At 43.4% G+C, this 25,215-nt stretch overlaps 1 protein-coding gene across 1 annotated transcript in view; it reads left to right on the plus strand.

The window, feature by feature from the left end:
* Window positions 1-25,215, plus strand: part of RYR2 (ryanodine receptor 2) — a 1,771,220-nt gene that overhangs the window by 1,253,111 nt on the left and 492,894 nt on the right. Inside the window, 3 exon segments of the mRNA XM_029593907.1 lie at window positions 7,169-7,250; window positions 16,200-16,330; window positions 20,629-20,949. Coding sequence (XP_029449767.1) covers window positions 7,169-7,250; window positions 16,200-16,330; window positions 20,629-20,949 — 534 coding nt within the window.

Below are 25,215 nucleotides of genomic sequence, written 5' to 3' on the forward strand. Positions count from 1 at the left end.
TTCCAGCCAGCTGAGAAGAACCGGTGAGAAGATGTCCTGTCTCATTCATTGATATTTCAGATATCCCCGAGGAGCCCAACCTATCATTGATCCTGCAAAAACTCCTTGCTACTAATGACCCTTTCTGTACTAGCTGGCAAAACCCAATCACCAAGCATGCCAGGGAGTGGGTTCTTCTCTGAGCCCGCAATTCCAAATTCATTGGGCACCTGGCCACCTGTGAAGCCATACATCTGATCTCCAGGCACTACTTAGTGGCCCAGTTTTTTAAAGATGTCCACTGCTATTTGAGATCCTGCCTTAACTGTGCCTGCAACAAATCCTCTCACATTTGTAGGGACTTCTACGGCCTCTTCCCATCCCTGATAAATGATGGTCCCATATATCAATAGATTTCATCGTGGACCTCCTACTGTCCAAGGGTTTCACTGCTATTTGTGTCACTGTAGACATATTCTCCAAAATGTCTCATTTTGTATTACTCAAAGCTGTACCCACAGCACCCTTTCTAGCTCACCACTTTTTCAAGAACATCTTTTGCTTGCATGGTGTACCAGAACACATTACCAGCGATAAAGGGTTGTAATTCATCTCCAAGTTTTGGTGAGATTTGTGCAAATAACTCAATGTCATTTCTTTTCTTCCATTTACCACCCTCAGTCCAATGGGCAAACTGAAAGAATCAAATTCTGAAAGCCTTCCTTTGGGCTTGCGCCAATAAATGACATGATGACAGGTCCTCTCTACTAACGTGGGCAGAATTTTGCTACAATAATTACATGAGTAAGTCTTCAGGGTCATCTCATTTCTCTATAGTCTATGGATGACACCCCAGGATTATCTTGCTGGTACAAACTTCCATTCAAAACTCTGTGATGGAGGACACTTCGCAAAGCACTTGTGAAATATGGTTTCAGGCATGCCACCTTTTGACCAAGGCCGCTGAGCAATACCAGAAGGAGGCCAATAAGAAGCATCACCCACCTCCCCATTTCAAGCAAGGGAACAAGATCTAGCTCAATATCAGGAACCTTTGGCTAAAATGTCCATCTAAACAATTCACCCAAGATTTATTGGGCATGACAGAACCAGTCACCTACCAATATCAGTTGCCTTCCATTTTTCAAGTACATAACTCGTTCCATCTTTCACTCTTGAAACTGGTAATATTCTCCTGGAAATTATTTTATTTATTTTTAAAATTCTCTAAACCACATATTCCATGTGTTGGTTCACAGTGGCTTACAACATACATTTATAATCAATAAAAACAAATTAAAAACAATTACAAATTCAGAGAAAGATACAGTAAACAAATAAACTCAAAAGACAAAAGGACCGCATTACTGAAATGCTTGTTTATAAAAGTAAGGTTTTTTTTTTTTAACTCTTTATTTAGAATTTTCCACAAATCAAATACAAGCAAAAAAGTACTTTACAAAAATAGGGATTAATGTCAGAAACATATTAAAGTAAAAAAACAACAACAAGAAATTATAAAACAGAAAATCCCAAATCTATTCCACAATACAGAAGGAGGAACAAGAGGCAGATACAATCAAGAAAATGCAAAAGGAAAACCACTATTCAGAGAGCTGTTTATAATTTAAATTGGTCGTCTAACCACTTAACTCAAGGGGTAGATATAGGAGGGTTCACAATTCTATTGTCAAGCAAGGCTTTCAACTGGTTAGGGTGAAAATTTTGACCTGAAAGAAGGATAAGGAAGAGAGAAAGAAGCCCCCCCCCCCCCATTGTTAATATAGTATCTCTAAATTGAAGAAAAGTTTTTCTCTTAACCTGAGTTTGTTTACACACATCAGGGAAATTCTAAATTTTATGACTCATGAAAGAATAATTACGATTACAGAAACAATAACTTCAAAATTAGGTTATAAAAGTAAGTTTGAAACACTTTCTTAAAGGATTTTAAAAATGATGCTGTTTGTATAGTTTCAGGCAATGAGTTCCAAAGTTGTGGACCTTGCCACTAAGAAAGCTCTGTTTCTCATAATTTCAAACCTAGCAATTTTGACAGTAGGTATTTCAAGCTAATTTTTATTCATGGACCGCAGTTGACATGTTGGTTTATATAGGGGCAGATTTTCAAAGGGATATGCACGTACCCCCCGAAAACCTGCCCCAAGCTCCCCCTGCGCGTGCCGAGCCTATGTTGCATAGGCTGCCGGCACGCACAAAGCCCCGAGACGTGCGTAAGGCCCGGGGCTTTCCTGGGGGGGCGTGTCGGGGGCAATTGGGGGGGCATGTGGTGGCCGGAGCATCATCGGGGCATTCCGGGGGCGGGGGCCATGGGCGAGGTTCTGGCCCGGGGGTGTGGCCGCAGCCTCCGGACCAGCCACTGGACCGGAACATGGCGCGCCGGCAGCCGGCCCGGCGCGCGCAAGTTACACCTGCCTCAGGCAGGCGTAACTTTTGGAATAAAGGTGGGGGGAATTAGTTAGGGCTGGGGGGTGGGTTAGGTAGGGGAAGGGAGGGGAAGGTTGGGGGAGGCGGAAGGAAAGTTCCCTCCGAGGCCGCTCTGATTTCGGAGCGGCCTCGGAGGGAATTGAGGCAGGCTGCGCGGCTCGGCGCACGCAGGCTGCCGAGGTTGCGCAGCCTTGCGCACGCTGACCCTGGATTTTAAAAGATAAGTGCGGTTACGCGCGTATCTATTAAAGTCCGGTGTATTTTTGTTTGCGCCGGTCGCGCAAACAAAAGTACGCGCGGGCGTACTTTTTAAAAATCTGCCCCATAATCTAAGTTGACACAAGCCAGATTGAAGATTCATTGGTTAATAGATTATAAATGATACTCAAGAATTTGTATTTTGACCTCAAAATGATAGACAGCCAGTGCAATTTCATAAGAGCAGGGGTTATGTGTTCTTTTCATTTCGCATCCTGTTAAGAGCCTAGCTGCAGTGTTTTGAATGATCTGAAGAGGACATATGTGAGAGAAAGGCCTAAATGGAGAGAATTACAGTAATCCAGAAAATTAAGAATTAGAGCTTGCAATACTAAATGAAAATCCTGCTCATTTATTTATTTATTTATTTATTTGTTTGTTTGTTTGTTTTTTGTATACCGATGTTCAACAAAAGTCATCACATCGGTTCACATACAACAAAAATGAAAGAAAAATACAATGTGAAAAGTATAAGAAATGTCATTAAAACAGGATAAAGGAGGGGAAAGAAGAAAGTAGAAGCAAAGCAGGAAAAAAAAGGTTTTAAATTCTTTAGAAGATGCAGTTTATAAAAAGATGATCTTACTATATTAGCAATATGTTTTTCCATAGATTGTGTGCTATCAATTTCAACTCCCAAATTTCTAACCACCTGTTTTATCAGAAATTGTTGATCTAGGAGTGTAAGTGAAGTTGGAAGTGGGCGAGCCGGGTAGATGAAAGTTGGATTATTTCCATTTTTGTAAGATTCAGTTGGAGTCTGTGGTGTGTTATGTATTGTTTAACTGAATGTTTACTAAGGGAGACTAAGTTCATGGTATTGTACCAAAAAGTAGAGAATGGGATGATAAATTGTAGTTATTAAAATTGACACCTAAACATGATGTCAAGTTGCACAAAGGAGCTATGTAAATATTAACAGGACCTATACCGTCAATCGTGTCTGCAGACCCTGTCACTGAATATCAAGTCCAGGAAATTGTGGATGTGGATGTGAAAAGGATATGGTCCCAAGGAGGGCAAATGGGAACCAGCTCACAACATGCTAGCTCCTCAACTCACAAAGACATAAGAAGACATAAGAACATGCCATACTGGGTCAGACCAAGGGTCTATCAAGCCCAGCATCCTGTTTCCAACAGTGGCCAATCCAGATCACAAGTACCTGGCAAGTACCCAAACAATAAATAGATCCCAAGCTACTATTCCTAATTGATTAATAGCAGTTTATGGACTTCTCCTTTAGGAACTTATCCAAGCCTTTTTTAAACCCAGTTACACTAATTGCCATAACCACTTCCTCTGGCAATGCATTCCAGAGTCCAATTATGCACTGATGAAAAATAATTTATTCTAATTTGTTCTAAATGAGCTATTTTCTAACTTTATGAAGTGCCCCCTAGTGCTTCTTTTGTCGAGAGAGTAAAGAACCAATTTATATTTACCTGTTCAAGTTCTTTCATGATTTTGTAGACCTCTATCATATTCCCCCTCAGCCGACTCTTCTCCAAGCTGAATAGCCCTAACCTCTTCAGCCTTTCCTCATAAGGGAGCCATTCCATACCCTTTATCATTTTGGCCACCCTTCTCTGTACTTTCTCTAGTACAACTATAGCTTTTTTGAAATGTGGTGACCAGAATTGCACATAGTATTCAAGGTGAGGTCTCACCATGGAGCGATACAGAGAGATTATAACATCTATCATTTTATTCACCATTCCCTTTTTAATAATTCCTAACCCTCTGTTTGCTTTTTTGACAGCCACAGCACACTGAGCCAATTATTTCAATTTATTATTCACTATGGTGCCTAGTGGATCTCTTTCTTGGTAACACAAGAGATTCCATTGCTTTTTTCCCTATAAACCCAAACCTAAGCCTAAGAGCCTGGGGAGGGGGCTTAGGATAAGGGATATTGTAACATCTCAACGACTGTGATAGTCACCATGGTCAGTGCTCCTGTACCTCCCTCCAGCCTGAGATGCAACAATTCTGTGAAGGCCAGCACCATCACACGCTACCTGGTGGCGTTCATTTCCATGCGTGTCCTCCTAGGCATGCTCTTGCAATCAGGCAACATTTAAAGGGACCTTGGTGGGAACTTGCAGAGCTGCATGTTCCAGTTATGTCACTACGTCCCAGTACTTAAGCCAGGCATACATCTCCTCCATGCCTCAGCAACAGGCCCTCCAGCAATTGTCAGTGATTCGTTGCCTCCCCCCATATCTCCTGCCTTTCTTCAGCTTCCCTCGGACTGTTTTCTGTTGCTGACCCATATCACATTGATGTTTTGCCTGGACTCTGACATTCCTGTTCTCCGCCTGCCTCGACCTTCTACCTGACTTCCGGTTCGCCGCATGCCCCAACCCTCTGCCCAGACTCTGACTCCGTGGATCTCTGCTCCAAGTCCTGCCAGCTTCAGAACCCAAAGGCTCAACCCAAGAGGGAAGAGGCTGGTATAGGTAAAACTGCTCACCTACCATATCGAGCTTGTGGTTTATCTGCTGCTGCTTGCTGCGGCCTGGTATGTGTTTCACAAACTGGGCTGTATCAACTCCTCAACAGCCCAATGACTCACATCCCCGGAGCATGACACTGCTTCTTTTTTCTCCAGTCAAATGTATGCATTAATCCAGTGATGGCGATCTCCAATCCTAAAGGGCTGCAAACTGGCCAGGTTTTCAGGATATCCACAATGAATATGCATGAGAGAGATCTGCATGCACTGCCTCCACTGGATGCAAATCTTTCTCATGCGTGCTCATTGTGGATATCCTGAAAACCTGGCCTGTTTGCGGCCCTCAAGGACTAGGGTTCGGCATCCCTGTATTAAACCAAAATTATGTGCATACTTTCAAGCTATTTTTATGCCCAAAACCCATTGAAAATTCACTCCTCAGTAGTGAATGCAATGGAGTCCCTATATTTTCTCCCCTCAGGTTTCCATGTATGACTACTTCTTATACAGCATTAGTACATAGGGTAGATACTTGTGTTAACTAAAAAGACTAGTTACATTAGAACATTAATATATATATTTGTTATATTGGTCATTCATAGCAGACTATGTGCTCTTGCCACATAACTTGGACAGCCAAAGCAAGTCACTGCCAGAGCATCCATAAATATGGCTACCAAGATCGTCTCTCACTCCCTTCCATGACATATAAAAGTGAAGCCTGCGGGTGAGGGTCTGACAGCCTCCACCCCCAGCACCTCCCTGCTGGCTACTGTGGAGGACCCAGCAGAGACCCTATAGCATCTCCCTTCTTTCCTTTCATCCCGAAGAATTATCATAGGCTGAGGACCCCATTTCCCCCTCCCACTTGCCAGAAGCCCCCCAAAAACATCTTCAGCCAAACTAGAAAGACACACGCTTGCAGTTCCCCACCAGTTTCCTCCCCCCACCTTGGACTCTATCATCTCTCTGACATCGAGAGGAGGCATTTCTGAGGGTGTGTTTAGGTCAGGGGAGGAAAAGAACATGTGTAGATTGCATTTTCAAATCTACCCACATACACTGTCGACCTGTTAAAATGCGGCTCACTATAACACGAGATTGCTTATCAAACGGTCAAAGGTTGGCTCTCAATTTCACGGTGGTCCACATTTAAGCTTTGCCACATAGCCGGATAAGTATGGACTTCTCTGGCTAAGGGGCAGCATTTAAACACAGGCAGATGGCTGGGTTAGTATGGACTTATCTGGCTAAGTGGCAGAGCTTAAACATGGCCAAAAAGTTGCTTTTAAGCTGTATTTAATAATGCCAGTCCAGATTTTAATACTTTCATTTTGCCTTAGAGGTGTGGCTTACATAAAACATGCTATGTCCTCTAGCTCCAATGAATTAACAAATGTTGAGAGGGAAGGTTGTCAGGACTTATGTAAACCACCTTAAATTTTGTTCCTTTGCTAAAGTTCTTTTTTTTCTGGGGTTTTATTTTTGGGGGTTTCTTTTGTGTTCTGTACAAAAAAATCAAAAAGAGCCAATACTCAAATTCTTTGGTGGTATGCAGGGTGAAAAATGGATGTTCCTGTGATTTAAAAGCAGAACAAAGTAAATCAAAGATCCTTCCTGCTAAGTGGTGGTGTTTGAATTCAGCCAGATAGCTGGATAAGTCCGTTCTTATCAGGCCAAGTGGCAACGTAATTACACTGTAGACCTGATATTATGCAGGCTCACTTGTAATGTGTGCCACATTTTTGGACCCTATCACTCACATTATATCGGGTCTAAAGTGTACTTGTCAAACAATATTCTACCTGCAGAAAACGTAGGTGCAAGTGGCCCTGTCATTTTTCAAAGTGAAAGTACACACATGTCTACAGTTAAAAAAGTATGTACAGACTTTATCCCTATGTGAACAGTTGAAAAATTGTCAACATAATGTCTTTTTTTCTCTGAATTTTCAAACAGCCTACAGGTTTGGATGCATCTCCATTTAACAAATGGTATATGTTCCTCTTGTCTTTATTTTGTTAGTGGAAGATGACCAGGTATCTTGTTACAGAATACTCACCAGCTTATATGGTCTGGGGACTAGCAAGAGTATCTATGTGGAACGGTAAGGGAAACTGTTACTAACAAAAAATTTTGGGGACCCTATAGAATATTCAGTTCACCTTTTCTGGGCAATTGAATATGCACTAAATCACATGTTTACTCTTTACCACTCACAAAACAATGGGCCTGATTTTCTAAGGCTTTTCTCCCATTCTGTGTTTATGGTAAAATTGCTTAGTAAATGAGACTCAATGTATGAAATGTTTGTGTCTGTTAAAACCATTTGTAGTACAACATGGATTGGTTCCAGGCAATTCCTGAATAATTAGAGAATTCAAATTCTCGATCTAGAAAATAAATTCACAAAGTTAAAAAATGTAATACATATTTCTTGACATATAACAATAACCAGAAAAAAACAAAAACATTGATTATAAAGGTGCCAAGACTCAGTGAGAGACTTCACCATGCATTGCCACACCCAGGCCCAACTTCAACTTCCTAATAAATGCTGACTGGTTCTGGCCTTCTCTACCTCTGCTGCTGTGCTCATCCTTTATTCCTGCTCTTGATGAAATAGGAAGGAAGGAAGTTGCATGACAGGGGCAGCCCAAGAATAGCAGTAAATCTCAATGGTAGATTTTTTTTCCATCACTGGTTAAACAATGGAGGGCAGTTTGGGGCGGGGAGGGAGGTGGTACTGTGACCACCCGTGGTAGAAGTCAGCATGTGACTTTAAAGAATGCAGCAGCCCATATAGGCCATTCGGATCCATACAGGCAAATCAGGATCATTTCCTGCCACTTGTGACTCTAGTATATGGTTAAAATGATTTAGATGATGGAGGAGAGGGAGGAGAGGAGGTCTGGCCATTTTTGGCTTTTATGGCTGGGATGGGGCCTCATCTCCAAGCAAGATGTCTACAAAAGTGAGGTCTGGCTCACTTCCCATCTTCTGCAGATATGGGTGGGAACATGAGCAGAAGACCCATAGTACTGTATTCCCCCAGGATTACTATGGTGATAAAGACAACAATATGATGAGGAAGGAGTCATGGAAACATTGAAGGATAGATTCTAGAGCTAAACCTACAACAATGGAACTGGAAGGTTGAAGCTTACATATAAGATGAAGAGTTTAACATTTTGCTGTGCGCCCAAGGGAACTTATTCTATGATAAGCTAGATAATGTTTTATGTGTATTTTACAGTAAATGTTTGAAAATGAGTCCTGTTGATGGGAAGGCTTTGGGCAAAGAGGAGGCCTTTCAAGGTGCCAATGGTGAAATTGCCTGCTTTAGTCTCCACTAGTGATTTTCTCCTGCATAAACCACCTTCGATCACTTTAGAAGCTTTATGATCAGCTAATACAGTGCTGGATAGACTGCTACCTGATAAGACTGTTGTATTATCTAGTTATACAGAGCTACAAGGGCAAGCAGCTTCTCATAACCAAATTCTTAAGATTTATGAGGGGAAATTTAGTGACAAAGAGTTTCAATATAAAGAGTTACATAAATGTGATTTGTCTTTTATTAAGGATTAGGAATGAACTCACTGTTAACATGAGAATTTGGATATTTATGTTAGAAAGTAAAATCTTAGATTCCTGAATTTCCCTAAATCTGGGTTGATTTCCCTTAAGGATATGTTGAAAAGGTTTTATTCTGAAGTTTTGAAGGTGCCAGCTGAATATTTTCTGCCAGATTCCAAGGCATTTATCTCTGTTAGGGATGATAGAGGAATTAGTAAGAATGTGTCTAAATCAGATACAGTTTATCATCTGATAGTTTATATCTAACTGGCTTCTTGTGTTTGTGGCATAGTGGAGCCTTAGTCGCAATGGAGATGACTCCGCCCACGGGGAGGGGCCCCGTGGGGAACCACTGCGATAGGCTGTACTCAGATAGCAGACACAGTATGGATAGAGGCTTTATTGTACTGCTGTAGATAGATGGTGAAAGCAGGAAGGTAAGGCACTGATCCAAGAAGTGCCAGTACGTTCAACAGGCTAGATGTGAAATCTCACCCAGATTTTCATGATAGGCGGGAGCCCGCAGTGAGGGTAACATCGCAGCTGGTGGGTGGAGTTGGAGCACCGGATCGTAGAGGTACTCACAGGAATGATAGTGTTTTCCTAATGGTGGAAAGTTGGGACCGAAGGTCCGTGGTGCAGGATACATAGGCTGGTAGGCCCTCGAGGAGCGAATACCCAATGGTCCAATATCCTGAAATGTAGAAGAGAGAGAAAGACCCCCGAGGAGTGGTTATCTTAGTTAGAGAGGACCCCGAAGGGTAGTTGGAAGTGAGAGACCCCCGAGGAGCGGGTATCTAGAGCTTCTACAGGAGCGAGGCCCTTGGAGTTAAGCAGTGTCTAAGCGTGCAGCTTAGAGCAGTTAGAGTAGCTAAAACCGAAGTCCTTGCTAACTCAAGGTGGTAGCGGAAGCGGAGGCTAGATATTCCTGGAGGTACTGATGCCATGCGGTGGGGCCACCTCCGAGGTTCCCGCCATGACTTGTATTTGAGCATAGGAGATGTGCGCACTTGCACCCTAGGAGGTGACAGGAGTGAGCATGGCGGATGGGGATGCCCATTCTGGTTTGGAAATGCCGAGACCCTTGGCACCGGAGGCAGCCATCTTGCCCAAAGGGAGTGAAAGAGGAGAAAAAGAGGTAAGGCAGAGCGGTCGCAGCCGTCTGCGACCAACGGACGCAACATCTTGCAAGAATCTCTGCCTTATTTACAGGGATGATAACTTTCAAATGGGCATGTGGGCACGCATATACACGTTTGTGGGTGCATGGCCAGATACAGGGCAATTATATATCCTACTGTTGTGCTTGGCAGCTCGCAGCCTCCCACGAGCCACTGCACTCACCTCTGCATTTCCCGACGCCAGAGACATCCTCCCGCAGAGCAGGAGCACCAAATGCAGCCTTCCCCCTGCTTGCGTAGTTGCTGTCGCAATCTCCCTGACTCAGATGTGCTGCTCCCCTAGGCAAGCGAACACCCGATCATGCCTTTCTTAAAGGACCAATGGCAGGAAATGGCTGCCTGGTGTCTATCGATGACATCACCGCCCCAGGACTATTTAAGGCCAGCTCCATCTTCTAGTCTTTGCCTTGGCAATGGGTCAACTCCTTAAGGAGTAGTGGATTTCATGTGTTCCTGTCCTCGATTCTTGGTTCCTGCTTCCCATGGTTCCTGAGTCCATGCCTCCTGTCTGTGGTTCACTTCTGTGGTTGTCCTTGGATTTCCTCCTCCATTGTCTTCAGTGTCTTTGTGTTCCTGGGGTCCTCGTCCTCCTCTTCATCTCCCTTTTGGATTGACCTTCTGGCTTTGACTATGGACTGGACTCTTACCTTGATTCTCACTGCCTGCCTCGACCACTGCTTGGACTCCGACCTTGCTTCTTGCCACCTGCCTCTACTACAGCTTGGACTCCGACCAAGCGTTTCACTGCCTGCCTCCAACCATGGCCTATATACCAACATTGCTCTGTTCTGCCTCCTTTAATCACCACTTGACCCTGGGCTCTGTCTATGCTGACCCTTCAGCATGCTGACCTGCAGCGTTCCTGTCTGCCTGGACTTCCACCACTGCAGAGGCCTCCACCTAAAACCATCTGGTCCCAGCACCCGAGGGCTCAACCTAAGGGGAGCATGAGCTGGTATTGGTGAAGCTCCAGTTGGGCCTCTTCCTCCGCCAGCTCTACCTGCCGATGGTGGGGACCTTTGGTGCTTCTCCCCACAGTAGCGCCAATTCTCCCTCATCCCAAAGGTCCATCACCACAACACCTGCATGCACATTTGCGCATATATTATAAAATAGTCCTGGTGTGCATTTATGTGCTCCTAATTTTACAAGGGTGAATGTATAGCCGCATAAAGTTGTGTTTGAGCCGTGCATGTGAGGGAATTTTATGACAGGTACACATCCACGCCATGACGAGTTTCACCAGTTCAACCATCAGTTTGCCCAGTCTACAGCTAGGTCCTCCAACCCCCTCCAGTTCTTTAGCCTGCACTCCCCCCCCCCCCCTCCCCTGTTAACCCAGACCCCTCAAGTTCCCTAAGTGAAAAAGGCCGCTTTAAATATAACAAGGCAAAGAGCTTTTTCTGTCGCAGGCCCCATTCTGTGGAATGCCTTGCCAGACTCCTTAAGATTAATTTCTAATCGAAAAGAGTTTAAGAAAGCACTAAAAACACACTTATTTAAGGAAGCATTCGGGAACATAGAAACTACCAATTAACAACTAAATTGTCATGAAGCCAATTCATCTTAACCATTATCAAGAACTGAATGATGTCCCTATTATCTTTAGTTTTTCGTTTTTCTTTTTTTCCTTCTTTTGGTTTTGTAGTGTAGCAGCCAATTACTTTCTATCTCAAGTTCACCCAAATTTTACGTTATTGATCATGTTATTAACTGTATTTTTATTCAAACTTTATTTATTTATTTTATTATGCTTTTATTTTATTTTATGCTTTTCTATTTTTATTCTATTATTTTAAGTGAGTTTTGATTATATTTATGTTGTTGTAAACCGCTTTGGTCAATTTTTACATTGGTGAAACGGTATATAAATAAGCTAAATAAATAAATATATATATAAATAGATCTCAGAGTTACCTGGAAATAGTTTTATTGAAAGTTACATCTCATCCATAACGAAAGTAAATCTGCGCTGAAAACTATCTGGACTCGCATCCAGGCACATAGGTATTTGCGTGCACGTCTCTTGGCCCTGCTCCAGAATGCCCATGCCCCAACCATACTACATTCCACTCCCTTTTTCACCTGATATGAGATATTCGTGCATCGGGACTTGTGCGCACATGTGGGTGACTTATAAAATTAGGTGGGCATGTGCATGTCCTATGTGTTCATACATTGAACAATTTCAGCATACGCTGGCTTTTAAAATTTACCTTTAAGTATTTTTCAAGTAGATACAGAATGGAAGAAAAGCCTTAGTAAATCGGGTCCTCAGTCTGGTTTGTACTTGGGCTTTGGAGCCAGACAAAGAATGGACTTTGAAATTGATTTTTCGTATTAAAAATGGTTTCTTTTTAGGTCATAAAGTAGCTATTTTTCCAGATGTATCTAGAATTACCCTGAAAAAACAACAGTTATTTTTAATGAAGAGAGAGATGGAATTTTGGTGCCAGTTTTTCCTTGAGATTTCCTTGTAAATATCCAGCATATCCACCATAACTCTCTGCTTCAACGGCAGAGGAGGGATGAAGAAAAGTGGATCTATATACAGACAACAACCAACAAGGACTGAATTACATAGTCTGGGTAAACAAATAAGCATGGGTGTAGCTTGCTTATTGCGGCGGTTACTACCCCTAACTAATTAAGCTAGATATTTCACTTAGATGCAGTTCCAACACTGCTCTCTACATTAATGGTGGGGGTGGAAGGGAAAAAGAACCAAAAGGTTACTAAGAGCCAAGAGAAACAGATAAGTATGAGAAAAAAAAGTGCAAAACTTGCTGGGCAGACTGGATGGGCCGTTTGGTCTTCTTCTGCCATCGTTTCTATGTTTCTATAAATGTCAGGTTAAGTGGGATGGCAATAAATGTGTCTTTTATGACCTTGACCAATTTGAGGGTTTTTTTTTTTTTTTTTTTTTTTTTACAAAATAGAGAAATGCCCATAACTGGGAGCCATGTATCAGTAATAGCTGTATTTAATTTAGGTGCAAGCATAGTGGATAATGCCATATTTTGACAGTTCTGTTTTTGTTTTTTTTGTTTAATTTTGTTTCCTTTAATCCCCTCAAATATGTGGTCTGATATTAAGAATAATTTCCTCTGCTACTGCTTCCTTTGTAATTCTGTTTTTTTCTGAATATCAAGGTTTTTTTTAACTTGTGATTTAAATTTCAATAAATAAATAAAGGTAAGTGAAAATAATCTTAAATATTTTATTAATTGTATTCCTGGGCCATGTGCCCCATTATAAAGGACCTCTTCCAACTGAATTAAGGTGAGTCAATATCTTACTGCAGGGTTGCTAACATTAGCCAGATGCTGACAGTATGGTTGGCTGTGTTGATGTTTCAAGATGTGGTGAGAGACTTTACCAGGCATAGTCACAACATGAGGAATGTGCCAAAAAGCACAATTGCTTACCTGTAACAGACTGCCTGGCATCAACCAAGGGCACTAGGCTGGAAGAGTTGGGTTCAGGTGTGGAAAAGATTGCGCAGGATGGACTGACCAAATGCACTGTCCCGTCGCCTATCTTTGTCCAAGCAGTAGTGTGCCGTGAACATGTGAAGGGAACTCCATGTTCCAGCCTGACAATTTTCAACGACAGGGACTGCTTGCAGATGAGCCACCAATTTTGCCATGGCCCACACAGAGTGAGCTTTGATGCGGCTGGTCAGCTGACAGTCTGCCTGCACATAGCAGAAGGCGATACAGTCTGCCAGCTAGTTGGATAAGGTCTGCTTACCCACCGCCATGCCCAGCATGTTGTAATCAAAGGAGACAAAGAGCTGAGTGGACTGTCGGTGCTCAGCTGTGCATTCTAAGTAGAAAGCCAAGGTTCTCTTGCAGTCCAGGGTATGAAGGGCCTGCTCCTCTGGGTGGGAATGAGACCTGAGAAAGAAGGTGGGCAGATCAATGGACTGATTGATGTAGAAATCAATCACTACCTTAGGCAGAATTTAGGGTGCGTATGCAAGACCACATGATCGTGAAAGAAAGTCGTGTATGGCGGGTACGTGATCAGGGCCTGAAGCTCACTGACCCTATGAGCTGAAGTTATTGCCACTAGGAAAATGATTTTCCAAGTAAGAAATTTTGGGTTGCAGGAACACAGTGGCTCAAAGGGCGATCACATGAGCTGTGCCAGGACAACGTTAAGGTCCCAGGACTCAGCAGGCAGCCAAAGAGGGGGCTTCAACTGAAGTAAGCTCCTCATAAAATGACCCACCAAGAGCTGCACTGATATTGGTGCACCAGCAATGCCTTGATGGTATGCGCCAACCATGCTAAGGTGAACCTGGACTGAGATGGTTTAAAGGCCAGACTCTGAAAGGTGCAATAGGTAGTCCAACAGGTTGGGAAGGGGGCATGTGAATAGATCCAGTTCATGGCCTGCACACCAGATGGAGAATCATCTCCGTTTCGAACTTTAGGACTTCCTGGTGGAAGGCTTTCTAGTGACAAGGCCTGTGGGGGATATCAGCCCTGGGCTCTGACAGCTTTGGAAGCTTTGAGGGCACCACGGGAATTGATGGTTCCCCTGTCATCAAAGGGACTGGGGGCCATGGAAGGCCGGAAGGACCTTGTAAAGGCTTGGGGAACTGAAGCCTCGGGAACGTGGCACCAGCCACATTTTCCTCCTCAGAGGACCCAATGATTGGGATCGCTCCCTTGGGGGACATCAATGCCCCTTGGGCACCAGTTGCAACAGTAGGGCTCCTAAAAGGATGTCCAGATGATCAAGCAGGGGTGATAGGATAGACGGCGGAGGCTTGAGCACCGGCATGCGGGCTGGCTCAGTGCTCTGAAGAGTTCTGAGCACCATGATCTGAACCCTGTGGTCCAACTTCTCCTGAAATTCCGGTGAGACCAGGACTGAAGGGGGGGGGGAGGCATCACCGGCTCTTCCTCACGTCTCCGAGGAGGCACGGTGCCCGGCACCAATATCGATGGGGAATGCCTGGAACTCCTGGGGACATTGGAGAATGGGGCTTCCAATGGCCAGGGTCACTTCAGTGATGGTACGACACTGCCAGTACCGCGCCGGAACCAGAGCCGTGGGCCGACGGCGACCAGCATCGATGCTTGCAGGATCTCCCACAGTGCTCGGCACGGTCTTTCCCTGGTGCCGAGGAGGTGAAGGATTCCGATGTTTGGGATATCGGTGAGATCATGGAGGATCGGTCACCATCCACGTGATCCTTCGAAGAAGTGCAGAGAGGAGAAGTGAGAGGAGGCGTATCAAGGGGCTCCCCATGACTTCTCAGTGTCGATGACTCTGACTCGGGTTGGAGAACCGAAAATTTTCTCCATCTTGGGGATCATCTGATCACACAGGCGACACCCCCAGATGTCGTGCAAGGCCCCCAGGCAGAGGATATAAACCTCATGCGGATCCATGATGGACATGGTCTGTGGGCACTGACAAAAACTGGATGAAGCCATAAAAGTTTCCCGGCATGCGGTCGATGACCAGCAGTCACCGAGAGGTGAGGCGTTGGGAATCAACTGCAAAGAAGTGAAAAAACAGCAACTTTAACCTACCATGCTGAAGAGGCACTGACTGCGAATTGGGGATCCAATGATGGAACCGGGAAAATATTACACTGTTTAGCAAAAAACAAGAAAAGAGTGGAGCTTCATGAACCACGAACAACTGCACCATGGAAAAGAAGAGACTGAAAGGGGACCTCGCATGGCTGTATGGATAGTGGCATGCTGGGCATGCTCAGTGTGCTAGTCAAACCTTCTAGAAACTTTGACAAATGTTTTCCATGCTGGGCTCCATCAGATGATGTCACCCACATGTGAGGACTAACATCTTGCTTCTGCTAGGAGAAACTGAGGCCTGACTTCTAACTGTGGCTGCCTGGCCCTCAGCTCCCTGACAGTGCCATGCCACTCTTCAGTTCTGTTTTCATGAAACGAGGAGGGGGAGAAGGGGTCATGTGGTAGGGATTGACTGGGTGAGGTGGCCAATCCTGGCAGTTGGGAAGCAGCTTGGAGAACGTCTAAATAAATGATTCAGTTCATACTTTTAATAACTGAAGAGTGATTTATGCTGCTGCATTTGTCATGTTCATAAACGGTACCACTTTCTTTTTAATGTTACTAACATTCTACTATGATCCAGGGGCACCATTTATATTGTTCTTGCATTAGAAATTCTGGTTTTCTTTCTGAGGAAAAAATTGCTCTTGGTAACAACCAGGATGATACTGAACTGACCCAATGATGTGATCAGGCATTGGTGCATAAAATAACAGTGGATTTTTGTTTTATTCACAGACAGCGTTCTGCACTGGGAGAATGCTTGGCTGCTTTTGCAGGTGCTTTCCCTGTGGCTTTCCTGGAAACTCACCTGAACAAACACAATGCTCATTCCATCTACAACACCAAAACAGCAAGTGACAGAGAAGGTACTGAAAGATCCCATGTTTCTCACTCTTTTCTTCTCCCTCTCTTAAAATATACAGGTGTTCTGGCAGTGAAATTTTACCCTTTCTCATTGCATATAGCTATTTGAAGCACATCACTTTCTAATTTATGCTATATTTCCTACTGATTTTCCTTAATCGTGTGTCTGTAGCTAAAAGCTTTCAAGATCTGATCCAGCTGCAGTCATAACAAATTTTTCTTTTGGTTAATTCCTGTCCTGGAAACTATTCTTCTCCCACTACTGGCAAGTTGCTTAGTCATTTTTGCAAAAGGAATACTAAAATCTGTGCAATGCAACTTTCTTCTGATTATTTTGCCACATGCTATAAAACTAAAGGATACTTTTAAGAAATACTGTATGCATATTGGGAGAAAAATAGTTTTAAGAGCATAAGAAGTGTCTTGAAGGGTCAGACCAATGTTCATGGAGCCCAGCATCCTCTCTCTTACAGTACCCAATCTGAGTCTCTTGGAAATATCCAACAGATTGAAATGGGAAGATCCAATTCTTGTTGCAATTCCTAAGTCAGTCGTTAATGGACCTTGCCTACAGAAACTTATCTAAACCTTTTTTTTAAAACTCAGCTATACTACTAGACTTGACTAGCAACACATTTCACGGTTCAATTCACTGTTGACTTAGAAAATTATTTCTTTAATTTGTTTTAAATCTGCTGCTATCTAGTTTCATGGAATGTCCCCTTGTTCTTGTACTATTGTAAAGAGTAAATAGCATTCCCTGTAAACATGTTCCCCACCACTCATGATTTTATAAACTTACTGTCATCTGACATGTTTAGCCTTTCTTCATAATGGAGCCATTCCAGAACCTTTATTATTTTTGTTGACCTTTTCTTTGCCTTTTCTAGTTCTCCTATATCTTTTTTGAGATGTTGCATCCAGACCAATACAAACTATTCAAGATGTGATTGAACCATGGCTCCATACAGAAGCATCATTATATTTCCAATATTGTTTTTTATTCCTTTCCAAATGATTCCTAACATTATATTTGCAACATTAGATTTGCTTCTTTTGATTGTTGATGCCCACTCAGCTAAGTATTTAAATATATTGCCTACAGAGACTCCTAGGTCCTTTTGTTTGTGGAAGCCAACATTGTGAACATATTATTTTTCCCTATGTACATCACTCCATTTTTAACTACTTTGATAATTGTTAGGTATATACCCAGTGGGCCTGAAAGTGTTAGAGCTACCAGGTAATTTTACCTGGATATTTAGTGGCACTTATCTGGATAAGTCTGCCATTAGGCCCTGTCCCGGGGCAGTGCACGCCAGCAGCTGGCCGTCACATGTAACTTACTTCTGCTCCAAAGGAGCAGGTAAGATAAAAAAAAAATAGGGTAGATAGGTAGGCTTTAGGGGTCGAGGAGGAGAGGGGAAAAGGTAGGAAGGGTAGGGTTATGGGTTAGGGAAGTTCCCTTCTAGTCTGCTACTTAATTGGGGCGGACTGGGAGGGAACTGTGTAAAACGAAATCGTATCACCGTACATAAAGTAAAAAATACCTTCCTGCGTGCTAGTTGTGGGCCCACCGCGCATTTGCGCAAGGATATCGAATTGTATAATGTGCGCGGTGATACCTGCATGTTATAAAAATCCACGTGTCCATGTGCGCGCACTGGGAACCATGCGCACATGGACATGCGCACGCTCCTTTTAAAATCTACCCCTTAATTAGTAAAATATAGGTGCACACTTTTATGAAATAGGTGTACAAAATATGTGGTTACCTGCTATTTTGTTATTTTAGTTGTAAATCGCCTTGATTTTCTGCTAAGAAAGGCAATTAAGAAAAATTCAATAAACAATAAGCATTTAACAAGTATGCATGTGCTGAAACATATGTGCATGCCTTTGGGATGGTGATATGCAGTATTTTTTTAACTATGCAGTTCCAGCTGCACAATTTATAAAATGCAGGTATAACTTTAGATACACCTACTTATGTATGTGCTAAGTTATGCACCTTATTGAAAATCTCTTTCTATGTCAATTGGTTTGCCCTTATTTGCATTTTTATTTATATTTTCAAACAATTCTAAATCCATGCTGGCTCTTCCTCATTGAGCCATATCTATTTATAAGCCTTGTAATTAATTTCTTAATAGTAGCTTCCACCATTTGCTTAGCATTACATCTATCTCACTTGTTTGAAGTTTCCTGGATCAGCCCTGGAGCCATTTTTCAAAATTGTCATTACATTGGCTATTCTTCAGTCCTCAAGTTCAGTGGCAGATTTTAATAATAGGTTACAGTTTATGTATTTATTTACTTATTCCTTCATGCATAAGAATTTTTAGATTACCTCACCAGTCCTTAACAGAATGCCCAAGGCAGTTTAAAAATGTACAACTAAGCATAGCATTTAAGGTGAGACATTATCTGGCTTCTCTTTCCACATCATAAAGATTATCAGCAGCAGGGCATCAGTTTCATATTTGACTTCTTTCAGAGCAATGGGGTGAATATCATCAGATCCCAGTAATTCACTATGTAACTCTTCGATTTGCTGTAGTATGTCTTTGTTTCACAGTGATTTGTTTCAGTTTCTCAGAACCATCACTTTCAAAGAATGATTTCAGTACTGGTTTTATTTTCCATGAGTAATTTTACTTCTACATTTTTTTAAATGAAATTTAGTCACTGCCAATTGATGATCTGGATTGAAATTTCATATTTTTACATATTTAGGGCTCCATAGACAATTCTTTTTACTCCCATGCAAGGTATAAAGATATATGTATATTGTTTAGCTACAATACTTAAGCATTATTCTTGTGCTTAAATGATAGTGATATGCATTTACTAAAAACGAATGCAAAAATGTAACAAATGAGACCATTTTCCATTTTCATTTTTATTTAAAAACAAAGAAAAAAGCCTCCTCAAGACTGTCTGGCCCCTCTCCACATACCAAAACAAAAATCGGGGCCAGGGCCTACCCAGTTAGATTTAGTTTTGCCAATCTAGGGCTTCCCTAGGACCCTCCAGCACCCCTCCCACCTCCTGGAAAAATTTGCGGGGCCTAAAATATACACACATATACTTATAAAATGGGTAGAGAAAGTATGTGCTTTCTTGCACTGGAAATTTTTGCGTGTACTTTTGGAGCAGAAATACGTAGTATTTTATAAACTGTGTAGCTCCTCCCTCACGGTTTATAAAATATTAGCATTAATTTCTGCACAGCCACTTACGCACCCAATAGTGTGATAGGTGTGAGAATTGGCCTCCCTGTTTGTACCTGAGGCAATGGAGGGTGAAGTGACATGTCCAAAGCTGCAGATGCAACCGAAAACCCTAATATTCAGTAGCTGGTCCCACACTCTGGAACTCCATCCCAGATCACTTAAGGCAGCTAACTTCGCACAAGGAATTTAAAAATAATTTAAAGATCTATTTATTTTCATTGGCATTCAGATCTCTCTCTAACTCTCGGTAGGCTGTTTTAGGGTTTGCTCCATTTCACATAACTTCCCTTATATTTGCCAGGCTCTATGCCCTTTTATTTTTAAAAATTTGATATTCTTATTGTTTTTTGATATGTCTTTTATGTTTATTTATTATGTATATTATCAATTGTAAACCGTTTTGACCAACATTTGTTGTAAAAGCATTATATAAAACCTTTCAAATAAAAAAACAAAAAAAAATAAAATAAATATTGGGTTTGTAGCTCTGTTAATGATACTGTAATTTCCACATATTGAGGTCAATATTCATCAAGCACTGAGTGGAAATTTTCCTAGTTAAAATTACCTTGATATTCAGCACAACATACCCAGAGAAGTGTTATGCTGAAAATACCTGGCTGAAGCCACCTGAATAAAATGAGCCAGGTAACTTTAGGTCAGCACCACTTCTTTTTACCTGCACAAAATTTAGCCATTAAGGGTGGGGAAATGTTTATATCTTGCGTTTTGTCCAGCTGAATTAAAAAGTTGCCCAAAAAACTCCTTTGAAAATTAACCTCATTCTGTATATTGTTGGTAAACATAAATATTTATAGATTAGCACTGGAATTGAATTAGAAATTAGAGATGTGAATCGGAACCAGAATCGGTTCGGATTTCAGTTCCGATTCACATCTCTATTAGAAATGGGATCACACAAGCAGTCACCCTTGCAACAATGGAGTCGCCTTGTTTTTGTGATGATTTATAGCATTTACCATACCTATGTCTTTCCTCCGTTTTTAACTGACCCTGCTTGTACAGACAGAACTGTCACACATGTTACTTTTTGCCCATTGTAGCTCTGAACTTACCAGCCAGTGTGGAAGAAGTTTGTCCAAACATTCCTTCCTTGGAGAAACTAATGAAAGAAATTGTGGAGTTAGCAGAGTCTGGCATCCGATACACACAAATGCCACATGTGATGGAGGTGATACTGCCCATGCTTTGCAGCTACATGTCACATTGGTGGGAGCATGGGCCAGAGAACAATCCTGACAGGGCAGAAATGTGCTGCACGGCTCTTACCTCTGAACACATGAACACCTTGCTTGGCAACATACTGAAAATCATATATAACAATCTGGGCATTGATGAAGGAGCATGGATGAAGCGATTAGCAGGTATGCTTACGTTTGACTTTCCAATGTATGCTCATCATGTGCAAACTATGAGATTAGTGTTCAGTGAACTAATCTGCGGGAAAATTACGCAAGTAAAGTTACCTGAATAACATTTCCTGATATTCAGCAGAACATACCCAGATATAAGTATTCTGCTAAATATAACTAGAAAACTTTATCTGGGTAACTTTAGGTCAGGTATTTTTCTAGCTGAGATTACCCTGCTATCTTTGCCAGGTAGCACTGAATATTAGTACTGCCCAGGCAAAGTGAATCCGCGCCCCAGGAGACCCAACTGCCTCTTTGTTGCCATGTAAATTTTGTGCAGATAATGAGTTGCCTGCACAAAATTTAGGTGGGAAGCGGGAAGAAAATGAAATTTTATATGTAAAAATGTGATGGAAACAAATTCAGTTATAATATAATACTGCCATTTGGGAAAATGCAGAAAATTCCTGTGAATATACAGAATAGGCTGGTTAAACAATTACCACAAAGTTTCAAAATATTTTGTAAAGGAAATTTTTGTTTGTCACTAGAACAGGGAACATAAGCCACACTCACAATCTTCTAATACTAAATATATGTTATTGTCTGCTTTTCCATTGATATTAATTTTATGGCAATAATATAAATCACCAAGCAAAATAAGAGTCCAAAAAAAGGATGCAAAATATGATAGACAAAAACCAATCAAGTGTCAAATAACATTTAAAATATTTTCAACAAAGGCAGCACACATGAATGATACCACAATGAACATTTCTAATATATTGTGCTATCTATCTGTCTATCTATTTACATATATATAGTGCTATATAAGAAAGTACCCTCATACAAGCTAGCATCAGGCCAATATAATACGGCCTTCTGAGCTCATAACTTCAAGCTTCCAGCTGGAGAACATATAATGATAGGTCCTCAGCTTTTAATGTCGCTTTAAGTTTTCTTTTTTTTATGTAATAAACCCAGTTGTACTTCTTTGGGAAACAACATCCAGCCAGAAGCATCAATTATACTCTTTATCTGTGCTGCCTGCTCTTCCTGGGTTTTGCACTCAAAAATGTTAGTATCATCTATCTCCCTGTCATTATACTTGGGACTAAGATCTACTGACTAAACCATCCAAATTTTCTTCAAGTTCAAATTTAGAAAATCCCAGACAAGATTCTTCTTCAGAATCAGTTGGTGAAAATACTGCCTTCACTGCCTCAGAAGAAGTAGCCATAGTGAAGCACAGTATTGGTTTTGGGCACTGCTGTTCTGCTGCCCTTGCCCTGCTAATGCCAGCCTTGGATAGCTCTCCTGCCCTTTCCTTCAGCTCCAAAACAAGAGGGAGAGGAACAGGAGGCAGTGGCACATGCTGTCCACCTTCAACCTCAATTCCAGTGCTAGCATCGGCCCCCAAGAATGTAGAGAAGAGATCACAGAAGACATTCCCTGATCTGGAGGCACTATAAAGTGAGGGAGGACCTGTGTTTTGCTCAGTTTAACACACTATAATAAGGATATCAGTCGAGCGAAGCAAATGGGGCATCTGACAAATGCTGGCGTGCATCACCTGCAGAAACAGCACCCACTACCATTGGCATCAGGGAGGTTGGTAGTACTGGCTGGGGATCCCTTCTGCTATTCCTCAGGTATAAACAGATTGTAAGCCCTCTGGGGATAGGGAGATACCTATAGTACCTGAATGAAATCCACTTAGAAGTGCTAAAAAATAGAATACAAAATAAATAAAAGCTAGGAGTTTCAGGCACTTGGAGAGTGAGGCAGGTTAGCTGAACTGAGAAAGGAGGCATTTGGAAGAAGGCACCCAGTGGGTGCAGACATATGCTTTGACCATTGATGTCATTTGTGTATTTAACCGCTCACAAATTTATACAGATTGTTACAAAATGCCCCCAAAGATGCCATATCTTTCTCTTCCTCCTATGGATTCCACTTATTCTTCACTGGCTTATTCTCCAATCGAGGCAGATAATGTCAGACACTGTGGAGAATGCAGCACACCACAAACACATGACACACTCTGACAAGAGTTGGATCAGAAGGCCTCCAATGCCATATACTTAGCAAAAACAGGTATTCAGGTTGACTTCCTGCCGCTCCTCCGCTGCTCCTGGCCCCCGGCAGGGCCGACGCTCTCCCTGCACCACTGGGGCCGCTCCGTCTTCACTTTGAACAGGGACGCCGCCAACTTTGGCCTCTTTGGCCCCGTCCCCTAGGCACGCGCACGCACAGCCCGCACAAGTTTAAAAGGCCCGTGGCAGGGAGACGCTGCCGACCCTCTCGATGACGATGGGGCTTGTCCCTATATAAATCCAGCGGCGACCTCGATCCAACAACTTGGCAACAGGTCTCTCGCTTCGGGTTCTGCCTGGCCTTCTTCGTTGTGTTCTCCTGCGTTCCTGATTCCTGCCTACCTGCTCCTGACCTCTCCCGCCTGCCTGGTTCCAGTCTCCTGCTCCTTCTTCCTGCCCGCTTATCCCATCCTCGCTCCGCTTCTCCTCCAGATGGATCTTCTCATTACCTGACCTCTGGACTGGACCTCATGCCGCCTGATTGCCGTCTGCCACCGACCTCTGGACTAGACCTCACGCCGCCTGATTGCCTCCTGCCACCAACCTCTGGACTGGACTTCTCACACTTTCACCTTTCCTCTCCTCAGGGGCCCTCCTAAGATCAGCCAGCCCCGGTACCCAAGGGCTCGACCTGCGGGGAACGAGGGCTGGTAGTGGCGAAGCTCCTGTTGGCCCCTGCATAGCTCTAGCCTTGTCTCTCAATGGTGGAGACTGGGAGGGGTTTACCCCTTCAGGTAGTACCAACGCCACCTTGGGCTAAGAGTCCACCAACACCACCGGCCTTCCGTAACAGATTGCCAAGTCCATGGATCCAGCGGAGACCTCAGTCTTGCAGGTGATTCCTGGTCTGGCCCAGAAAATTCTCGAGCAGCAGAGGGTGCTGGAGGTTCTGGTCTCTGTGGTGGAACAGCTCAATTCCCGCCTGGATTCCTCTGTGCCTGTGGCTTCCTCAATTGCCCCTGCGCCAAGGTTTATGGCCTCCATGCCTGTGAACCAGCCAGTGCTCCCGGTCCCTCCACCTTTCTCGGGAACCCGGCATTTTGTCGAGGATTCCTGAACCAGTGCACTTTAGTCTTCTGTCTACTCTCTTCCCCGACAACTTTGTTAGATAGCAAGGCTCTGGCATGGGCCCCTCCCCTGTGGCAGCGGGCAGATCCCATACTCCAGGACCTAGCCAGCTTCCTTGTTCGGTTCCACAACGTCTTCGAAGATCCAGGACAACAGGCCACCTCTGGCCTCTCACTCCTAGACCTACGCCAGGGTTCCGGTCCCTGGCTGACTATGTCATCGAATTCTGGTTTCTGGCCACGGAGCTTCACTGGGGTGAGGATTGCCTCCATTCCATATTCCTGGATGGCCTTGCAGCCCGCAAAAAGATGAGCTTGCGGCCCGAGAGCTCCCAACCTCCCTCGATGCTCTCATTGAATTGACCAGCCGCATCAACCACCATCTTCAGGAGTGGGTCTGAGAACAGCAATCCTCCACGAGATCTTCCTCCACCTTTTTGCGTCCGTGGCGATCACCATCTCCTAGACGGGCCACCCCTCCACCCAAATTCTATCCGGAAGAACCCATGCAGTTAGGCCGCAGCAAGTTAGCTCTGGAGGAACACCGCCAATGCCTGTGTTCAGGGCTGTGTCTCTACTGTGGGGAAGCCGTACATGTCTTGTCCCTATGCCTGGTGCAGCCAGGAAACTCCCGAGCCTAGGGCGCAGAGGGGGATTACTCCTAGGCCTGACGCATCCTGCCCCCTCGCTTACACTTCCAGTGACCATTCAGATGCCCGACCAGGATTTCCAAACTCTGACCCTAGTACATTCCGGGGCCGGAGGTAATTTTATTATGAAACAACTAGCCACGCACCTTCGGATATCTACCTACTCCGCTCCAGTCCCTCTCATCCTTTCGTCCATCCAAGGGGAACCCTTGCTGGGTCGAGTCTCCCATATCACCAATCCTGTAAGGCTCCGTACGGGTGCCCTACATGAGGAGATTCTGACTTTCCACATTATTGATAAGGCTATTCATCCCATAGTCCTGGGCCTCCCCTGGCTTCAACTCTCCCCAATTCGATTGGACAGCCCTACAACTCTCTCAATGGGGGGACTCCTGTTATAAGTCCTGGTTAAGACCGACACTCCAGCAGTCCTGTCTTGTGACTACTCTTATCCCTCCAGGGCTC

This window comes from Rhinatrema bivittatum, chromosome 3 (genome assembly GCF_901001135.1).
Source record: "Rhinatrema bivittatum chromosome 3, aRhiBiv1.1, whole genome shotgun sequence".
Taxonomy (NCBI): domain Eukaryota; kingdom Metazoa; phylum Chordata; class Amphibia; order Gymnophiona; family Rhinatrematidae; genus Rhinatrema; species Rhinatrema bivittatum.